The sequence below is a fragment of the Poecilia reticulata genome, linkage group LG9, assembly GCF_000633615.1.
Source record: "Poecilia reticulata strain Guanapo linkage group LG9, Guppy_female_1.0+MT, whole genome shotgun sequence".
In the NCBI taxonomy this organism is placed as follows: Eukaryota; Metazoa; Chordata; class Actinopteri; order Cyprinodontiformes; family Poeciliidae; genus Poecilia; species Poecilia reticulata.
Genome location: NC_024339.1, coordinates 27190610 through 27200550, shown reverse-complemented (window position 1 = coordinate 27200550; position 9941 = coordinate 27190610). Strand labels below are relative to the sequence as shown.

The following is a 9941-nucleotide window of genomic DNA, read 5'->3' as shown; positions in this document are numbered from 1 at the left end:
TCTCCACTGAAATGATCCAGTAGGCCAGGGGTCACCAACTCCAGTCCTCAAGGGCTACCTACCATCCTGCAACCTTTAGATTCACCTCTGCTCCAAAATGTCTGAATTTCCTCACCAGCATTCATTCATCTCTGCAATAGGCTGGAAATSAGCAGCTTATTTGATCCAGGTGTGTTTGAGCAGAGACACATGTAAAAGTTGCAGGACGATAGATAGATAGATAGATAGATAGATAGATAGATAGATAGATAGATAGATAGATAGATAGATAGATGTACACACACATTTTAAATGTTGCCCCCCCAGAGGTAGTCCTGGCCCCCCCTTGGCCCCCCCAACTTTAAAAGTCTAGCTCCGCCACTGGTGATGCATAGAGGAGATCAACAGAAGAAAGCCCAGCTTCAAAACCCAAAAAGACAAGTGCCTTTTTTTTCCTGCAGTTTGTCCACATTTCCTGGGGATTAAATGGAGTCTAATATTTTCCAGGATAGATCACTTCATTCCAGCATGCGACATTAATGCAACATATTGACATCTGGAATGTGTTAGCCATGCCCTGCATATGCTTTCACAGGGAGTAATTGAGGTCTTCTGTGCTTCTCTGCACTCAGTTCCTTCTCCACTGTGAGATCCCAGAGGCAGCATCAGCTCTCTATGTTGCTGCTGCTGGTGAAAGAAAGAACATAGAAGAGTTGTAGAGTTAATCGGGATTGCACACATTCTGGTCTTGTCATAAAATCTTGCAAAAATAAAGGGCATAAATAAGAATACCAGACCTTTCATGACCCTGCAGTAAGCAGTAGGTGGATACAGAAACAATGGATGGATTGAAGGTAATAAGGGATAAGACAAAACTGTCAATATGTGGCATATTTTGAATAGAAAAAAACATACAAAAATAAACAGATCTGCTGAAGCATTTCTATATCAAGCAAATATTCCACTTTTTATTACAACAGCTGTTGTCTTAAGCTTCCAAACCTTGATAGTGAAACCTAGTGGTAAATGTACAAGAATGTAGTTCGTGTATTTGTCCTTGTGCTACTTTCAACTGGGTACATAGGTAAAACCATCGTATCTTTCTTCTTTGTTTAGTTTTTCTATTTAAAAAAAAATTAGTTAGATATACATTATTTTTTTAAAAATGTAATGAAAATCTTATATAAAAAAAAAGTAAAACCACAACGCTCACAGGAGCTTTCTTTGCATGCAGTGGCTGAAACCTAAAACAATGTCAAGGAGTTTCAGATTCCTTTAAATCTGCTAGAAACCAAAAAAAACCATTTGAAGCCTGAGTTTCATCTCTAATTAGAAATATTACAACTGACAAGGATGCATTTTAATGTCATGACCAGTACAGGTTAGCTTCTTGTTGAGGGCCGACAATATGCAGACGTTTTAGTCCGCGAGGCTCCTGAGGATTCATCCAAACTTATGAGGTGTTCTGTGGCACCTCTGAGCATCATCTGCACAAATGTTCTGGAGCCGGTCTGCATGATCTCATTCGTATGGACTGTAGAGTGTAATTCAAGCATCTGAGTAATTGCACTGTTCTGCTAGATGTGTACAAAAGTCAGTGTAGACAAATAGCTGGATGGAAGTGTCCCTGGCCTCTCTCCACAAGGCAGAAGACTCTCATGTCCTTGCTTCAAAGCACAGGAAACATTCTACAAACTGATCGCTGTCCTTCAGTTTTGCGTCTCTGCTGTGTGACGCCACGGCTCTACAGGCCGGGACGAGGCGGCGGACGGGCAGGTGGCGGGGCTCGCCCGGGGGGAGGTCCCTGTGGAGGAGGAGGCAGCGGACCGGCCGGAGGCGCACAGGGCGGAGGGGTGGGTGGGGACGCCAGCGGAGCAGGTATGTACATGGAGGTTGGAGGAAGAGCTCGTTTGGGAGGCGGCGTGTAAGGGTGGGGCGTGAGGGGTGGCGAGGGAGTGGGGGAGGCAGGAGGAGGAGTTGAAGGCGGTGATGGAAGCGGGGAAAAGGAAAATGACTGAGGGCTGCCAGGAGTCGGTGGCAGGGAGCCCTGTGGTGGAGGAGGACTTCTGCTGGGGGGGCTGCAGATGGGTGAGGGGTGGCAGTTAAAGTTGGGGTAGCGAGGAGGCTGTGATTTCATGCGGGTGAAGTTTATACATCTCCCCTAAAAATTTAAGACAGAAAATATTCTATTAGAATAAGTAAATGCACTTTCATCAAAAAAAAAAAGCCTTGCATAGCTCATATAAAATGGCCGTCTTTTGGACACCACAGATTTTTCCCCCTACTGGCTGTTAGAAGGAATGCAGAATTAACTTTTAACCCTCCCACAAATGTTGCTGTGGAGATGCAGGAGGGTGGAGTTGTCCCATCAGACCGTCATTTCCCTAAACCACACAAAATAAAACTTTGCAGAAGTGCGCTGGGGGTCAATGCGACCCAACCGAACTGCACAGAGTGAAAAAAAAACAACTCATGAGGTCCAAAAGTAAAATGAAAATTTGGTCATATGAGTAAAATGACCCTTTTTGATTTAGTTTTAAATCTTGTTTCATTGTGATGATTCTAACTAAATTTTTCTGATTACTCGATGTGTAATGAATGTTATAAGTTGCATTTGTGTTTTCAAAGGGTCACATCAGTACATGCATATTTAATTAAACCGAACTGTAACAGGACAACGTAATAACTTGTATGCCGCCCACTAAAATTATACAAAAATCTTGGAAATGAATACATGCGGAGCGCCGACTTCAGTTCTCCTTTGGCCGTCAGCAGGAAAAGAAACGGGTTTCCACCCTCCAGCCACTGAACTCATTTTGGTTAAGTCATAAAGTTTGGGGCTTGACAGGAAATTTCTAATTGCAATAAGAACCTGGTTTTTAACTGCGTAAGGAAATTAGGTTCAACTGTTCTTCTTTAAAGTTTTTATAAGAAGGAAGTCTTCCCAGTTTTATATAATTGCCGAGTTGTTGGTAAACCATACAGAAGAACCAGAAACATTGTCCTCTAAACTTTGATTTCAAAAAGCACGTTGGGCATTCACTGATGTAAAGCTGTACTTTCAAGTAGGATAAACTAAAACTTGTCAAATATGAACATAAAATTAGCTTTTATTCTACATTTAATGGGATTGCAGCCAGGTATCCACAGCGCCAGACTACCTGGTAGTCTTTGCCCCGTTCAGCTGCTACAGGTAGTTGCTTTTGCATCTTGAGAACCCAATAAGCTCTCAATAGTTTTGGAGAGAGTGGTGGTAGGGGATGCATAAGTTCACTGCATGTTTTATAGTTGCAAGTTAAATGAGTTGTAAAAAAGGCAGCATTTATCATAATGGTTGCCTTCCGTGTTTGGGCAACTAAACTCTGGATTTAGATAAGTGGAAAATCTCTAAAAATTAAAAAAAAAAAAAAAGAAACATGTGAAGCTCACAACTTTTAAACGACCAGCAGTCTGCTTTTTGAGTGTTGTGATCCTACACACTGCTCCCAGAGAATAAGGAAATTGTTAATTTTGGGTTCAAATACAATGAAATGACAAAACTAATAAAACGAGAGAAAGAAAACAGATGCAGAATAACAACATAGTGTTAATTTGGAGCCGAAAAAGAAGGATCTGCTGGATTAATGTTGAGACGGCACACATGTAAGTTGCATGTTGTTATGTAGCTGCGCTTCCGCTACAAATGTGCACAAATCTTAATCTATATTCCGCTAATATAAAACAAAAACAACACACAATTTCACAATTGCAGTGTTTCCATTAAATAAGAAATGGCATGAAATTAAAATCACACGTGAATAAACTTGCCCACGCAATAATTTGTAAAAATCATGGCAGCGACGGATTTAAACAGTTAAATGAAATATAGGCATAATTCTGCCATGGCGTCGGAGCTCACCATCGATCGGCCATCAGATGTCGGCGTCTCATGCAGGAGTTCGACTCACTAATATACATTTATATTTATATCTGCTTGGCATAGTGTAGGTAAAACTCCTAATGGTTCTTCCACTTAACATGACATAACGTCTAAGTCGTGCTCACATGGATATTATTTAAGGTAAAGCCAGCTGTATGTTCTCTGGTGAATTGAACCATCCACACAGCTGTCTGTCACCCTCAACAACGACAGGACCAAATCAGGCCCAGACTATACAATGGGTTGTTGTTTAACATAGCCAAAACCGTTTAATATCATACTTTGGAGATTAAGCAAAAAGGTCAAGCTAATTTACGTAAGGATTATGTCACATTGCTGTTAAAATGTGCAACCGGGAAATGAGAGGAAAGGATCTGAAGATGCCTCAGACTGCGACCGCCTTGAGCTTCTTCACAGACTTCGCCGTCTGACGTACCCAATGTGAAGCGTTACGTAAACTCTTGCGGTAAAGGACCATCACAAACAAAATTCCCTCAAACTCTCTCTCTTTTTTTCTTTTTTTTTCACATCTCAGCTGCCAACTTTTGATGTCATTACATTGTTACCGTCCCACTGCAGCTGGCCTTGCAGCAATTACTCTGGCCTCTTTGTAATGACTTCACCAGACAGCCCTGCATTGCAGAATTCTCCAGCCAAATGTTGTGCTCAGAATCTTAACTCACCAAGCGTTTTTCCCATGAGGCTTTTCAGTTCGCACTTCGCTGCAGACAGCTGGTCCGTCTTTTTAAATATATGTTCTCATTCCTAATTCTCGTCGCCTTTGGTTAAAGGCTCAAGTCAGGTCGGCCCAAACCAAGACGTACGATCCACGTTGAGGTTGTTTTTTGTTTTTTTTACCTTGTCTCCTGGATGAGGTCTCATCACAGACACGCGGTCGTAGCCTTTTTTCAGCAGAACCCACAGGGCGTCGAGTTTGCTCTGCAGAGAATCAGAGATCAAACTTTACTTTCAACAGGAAACTGTAATGTTACACGCAATAGATGAAGTCTTCTTTTACGGTAGAAATTTCAAACAAATTCTGACATGTTTTTAAACGACTTTGGTGCGAAGAGTCTCCTCATAGTTTTTAAAAACGGTAAATATTTCAGGGATGTGTGCAGAAAACACAGCTGTTTTCCCTCCCAAACTGCTGGCTTTGCAGTCCTCCTCCCTAGAGGTCAAGTCCAACAGCGCTCTGGCTTCTATTAGCAATCCCCTCGCTGACTGGAAACGCTTCACTCCATTAACCCCGTGCTGGCCTTCAAGGAAGGCGCTGCATCCCAGCAGTCACCAGACATTATTGCCTTCATACATCTCGAAGCTTTTTCAATGCGACAGCACGGTAATACCTGATTATCCTCATCCTGACTAGCATGGAATGACTTTCAGCAGATGTTGTACGTTTATCCTCAACACATGCTCGCAGCTGAGAAAGACGCTTTGTCCCTGCAGAGCTATGAAACGGTTCTGAATGTTTTAGTAAATTAGATGTTTGCCGAGACAAACGTGAGATTTTGTTTAGCACAGATCATACGTCTTTGGTTATAATGAGCAGTTGAGATCTGCAGCTCTTCAGGGTTGTTTTGAGTGTGAGCTATCTGCCGGAGTAGGAGAAATGGGGGGGGAAAAGCTTTAATCTCACTTCGGACAAGCGAGGTTTGGGAACCCTGAGTAATTCGGCTTTCAGTCATCAACAGTTCATGGGAAGGTTTGTTGAATTTGCTGTTGCGTCACCTTAATAGGTGAGTACCACTTGTGCGGCGGCGGAGGTTTCTGCATGCCGTTGTTGAGGACCCGAGTGGCCGGCAGCTCGTACTCCTGCTCCGGCATCTTCACTTTGGCATTCTTGGCTTTCTCCAGCTTTGCTCCTTCTTCCGTGGAGCCTTTCTCTCCCCAGCGGACCTGGTGGCAAACTTTAATCAGTGATTCATTGCACTGTAACTCAACATCTTTTATGTTTGACTCCCCCCTGTCTCTGAGGTCCTCACTTTTGATCAGCATCAGATTTGCATGTATTTTACCTCCATCCTTTTGATCCCCCCCACTCCTCTTCCTCCGTAGTAGGAGGCATCTACGGTTGGCCATTTTTTCTTTGGGGTTTCAAAGTCCTCGTCGTCCTATGAAGCGGATGATAAACATTGATTAGCACAATATTATTTTTCTATGTTGTCTTAAAAGGAACACTTTATTCATACAAATGATAAAGCTAATTGACATTCAGCTCCTCCCTCCACATTTCTTGGCGCCTGAACAAAGATGTTTATAAAGTTTTATAGTAGTTTAATCTTTAGTTTCTGTTTTCTGCCCCTCTGTCTCATCATCGTTGTTGTGCATGGTGTTCAGTTCAGCTTGTTCCAGCTCCAGCTCTTAAGCCCTCTAGCTATTGCTCTTACTGCTGAGAAGCTGCATAACTTTAGCTTTTAATAGAGACACGGTTGCCTTATTTTATTGGCATGTTTTCTTGTCTGTGGTAAATAGAAATGTCTCTCCTTGTCACATCATTTATTTATACAACTGAGAAACAAGAAGTAATGGATTATAAGGGGAAAAAAAATAAAGCAACATCTCAGCATCAGCTGGGAACTAAAATGGTGTGTCCAAATGAACAATGACCCTAAGCACGCCACCAAATTAGCTATAACGTGGCTAAAAGGATATAATTTGGTCAGGCGGAATAGACCAAAGTTTCAGCAAACTGCAAGTCAGTGGTAAAATGACTAAGTGTGTTTGAAGAAAGTAGATAAGAAAAAATGAAAAGGTAAGATTCTTATAAATAAATACCAAAAATATCCCTCTCAAAACTCATATTTAGCAAAATGAAATGACCTTAGAAGTCCTTACTAACCTAAAACAAAAAAAAAAGATTTTATCAGATTGAACAGTTTTTATATTGTGTCTGTATCTTGATTTTAACTCTCTTTCTTTCCTGCCCTCCTCATTCAAACTCAGGGCTCTTGTGCTGACTCCTCTGGTAAAACCTCTGAAGTTTTTGCTCCTATTTTTTTTTCAGCTTGTCTGACTCATGATCTGCCAGGCGGCACAAAAAGGTCACGGAGATGGAAATAGCGTTTTGGAGAATTTAAATGCAGCACGGTGTACCCCCAGTATCTGTGTTATACAGGGGATTTTTATTTTTGTCTGAAAGACATGAGTTTGTTCATCAGATTTTATGAATTTCTTCACATCCACATCAAGCGACGAGATGAATTGCAAAACTTGCATGTTATTTGCCTAAAGTCCCGGGAGCTGTGATTTAAAAGACAGAAACTGTCAAATAAAGCGGAAGGCAATTTTTCTCTTCTCCCATCAGGGCGTTAAGTAACTCACATAACATTTAATGAATTATCAAAATGAGGTACGGGAGTTGTGAGCCAGAACTTGGATGAATGATGCGGCCTGGTCATTGAGTTTTGAGCTGACAAAGTCAGCAGTTAAACGGCAATTACGCAACTTAAACACTGGCAGCTTGCGAACTCATAAATCACGAGCAGTCTTTCTCTTTCTTTTTTTTTTTAGGTCTTAAGAATCAGACGAAAGGCGGAGCTTTGGCCGTCCCTACCGAGCTTTCCTCCACATGTGGTGGTGGCGGTTCGTGGATGATCTGTGGGACAGGAAACAAAACGTTAGCACACGCTAAAGGTCAATGACAGATTTATCAAAACGGTTTTTCAAAAGTACCCACAGCAATGCGTCCTCTGTTTGCAACAAGATAGTTACACAACAACGAGGAACTGTTTTCTTTTTGGTTTGTTTTTTTTATTTCAGTCTCCACTATTTACAAGTCCAGTGTGCTGACCTAAAAACCTGCTCTCCAGATTCCTTTGGCCTGAGGTCATTGATTAGGAAGAATGAAGAGTAATCAGGTTGTAAATGTGGTTATTGTGCACCAATTTTGTTTATGAAACAAATCTAAAGCATTATTTACTTGCTAGCTTTACTTGAAGATTTTCCTAATTATTTGATCCAAACAATTTGATTAGCTCTATTTTTTTTTACCATGTAAAGATCAGTTTTTATGTGGTCTGTAATAAACGCAACCTTTCAGATTTTTAAATACCTTAAGTTTTTTTTTTCTTCGTAGGTTTCTATCCCTGCCCCTTGAAGCCTTGGACCAGACTGGGATTCCCCATGGTAACCTTGCAACGTTTTTCCAAAACACTTTCTTGCTGATCAGACTCGCTAAACGAACAAGGACAGGAAAACTGCACAGAGTGAAACCCACGCCGTAAAAAGATCACATCTCTCACTGGCAATTCCCAGCTTTCCAGGTTCCAGCACTGGAAACTCTGGAGGGAATTTTGAGGAGAGACTGACATTAGACTGCTCGTAACAAATGTATTTAACCCTTTCATGCATAGTGGTCACTACAGTGGACAGCTATCTAAAAGCCATTTTCTTGTGCTTGTGGATTTTTATGTTATAAATGTAATGTCCACTGAAGTGGACACTACATTAATTACAAACCCTGCAATCAACTTGATTCTAATTTTTTCTTGAGTTTGGATATAGCAGAATTTCGGACAGTACATGGAAACAATATGTTAGAGGCAACAACACATTTGTGACTGGGTTTGACACACACATTCCAGCAGGACAACAACACACTAAACATGCAGCCAGAACCACAATGAAATGGTTTAGATGTGTTAGTCCAGTTTAAAGTCTGTGCTAAGAATTCAAAATTGATGTTCTGATCAAACTTGAGCTATTTTCCAACATTACACCCTTTTAGATGTCCACATATCCCAAAAGATGCTGTCGCAGCAAAAGGTGGTTGTAGAAAGTCAACATTTTTCCTTTCACTTCACAATAACACGTTTGTTTGTCATGGACTATCGCATAAAATTCCAATAAGCTGCATCAAAGCTTGTGATTATTCCATGACAATATGCGGTTGTAAAAGCACTTTTACAACCGCATGTAAAATGTTGAAAATTGAACCTGCTGCAACGCGAAAAGCTGCACGAAAGACACGCAGAAGCCTAATGGATAACTCACCACGGTGCAGCAGAGAGGCCAGAACCACCAGAGGAGAGCCAGAACCAGGAGCAGCATGAGGATAAGCAGAGCTATGGCCAGGATGGTCCCGTCAGACTGTAACGCAGACAGAATCGTCAACATGGCGTCGTAAAATACTGAGTGCTAAAACACAGCCAAAGCTTTTGGCCTACTGCTTTGCACTGAAGAAGCTCTTTTGGTTTTATCTATCACAGAGATCAGATTTCAAGACTTTATGGCTGCACAAGTAGTTCTTGGTTTAATTTGCGACTGGATTCTTTAGAACTATATTTCATTTAAACCCATTGTTCTGAGTTATTCTTTAAAAGCACACCATGTTACCCTTCTGCTGCTGCTTCAGAGAACTACACTCACACATTTCACTGTGGTGATGGTGACCGAACTGGAGATGAAACTGAGGCCCTCGTTCATACTGACATCCAGATTCGCTGCCCTGGAGAGGAAAAGAAAAAAAACATCTCACCTGTCAATAACAGTCGTTGCTGTTTCCTTAGAAAAGCAACGAGCAGGTTTCTTATGAAGCCCTTCATTTGTTTAAATGAGCTCAAGGACTTACATCCCCTCCTCCTGAAGGACTGGGGCAGGGCAGAGGAGATATGTGTCCTCAACAGTCAGAGGCTTCATCACTGGAGAAAAACATTTTAAAAAAAAAGAAGATGATGGAAAATTGCTGTAGCCTTCAACAACCCAGATCGCAAACTAGATGATTGTGTTGACAGAAGCAAACATGGTTGGTTAATCTTTTGACTAACCGTGGTAAAGTTAGTCAAGAGCAGAGAAAAGTATACCACGGGTGCATCTAAAAACAAGTTGAATATTGTGAAAAAAGTCCAACATTTGGAGTGAAACTCATATATTATGTAGATTCATTACTCTGAGTGAAGCTTTTATTTCTTGTACTTTTGATTACTGTGGCTTACAGCTAATAAAAAACCAAAATTCAGCGTCTCAGACAATTGAAATATATAATGACACACACACACACACACACACACACACACACACATATATATATATATATATA

At 41.2% G+C, this 9941-nt stretch overlaps 1 protein-coding gene across 1 annotated transcript in view; it reads right to left on the bottom strand.

Moving 5' to 3' along the window:
• Positions 1-919: 919 nt before the first annotated feature.
• antxr1a (ANTXR cell adhesion molecule 1a) overlaps positions 920-9941 on the bottom strand; it is a 23233-nt gene continuing 14211 nt past the window's right edge. Inside the window, exons 11-18 of the mRNA XM_008419028.2 lie at positions 9474-9543; positions 9272-9350; positions 8897-8992; positions 7458-7499; positions 5920-6015; positions 5633-5800; positions 4757-4837; positions 920-2140 (exon numbers count right to left, since the gene is read on the bottom strand). Coding sequence (XP_008417250.1) covers positions 1724-2140; positions 4757-4837; positions 5633-5800; positions 5920-6015; positions 7458-7499; positions 8897-8992; positions 9272-9350; positions 9474-9543 — 1049 coding nt within the window. The 3' untranslated portion in view covers positions 920-1723. The remainder of the gene's footprint in view (positions 2141-4756; positions 4838-5632; positions 5801-5919; positions 6016-7457; positions 7500-8896; positions 8993-9271; positions 9351-9473; positions 9544-9941) is intronic.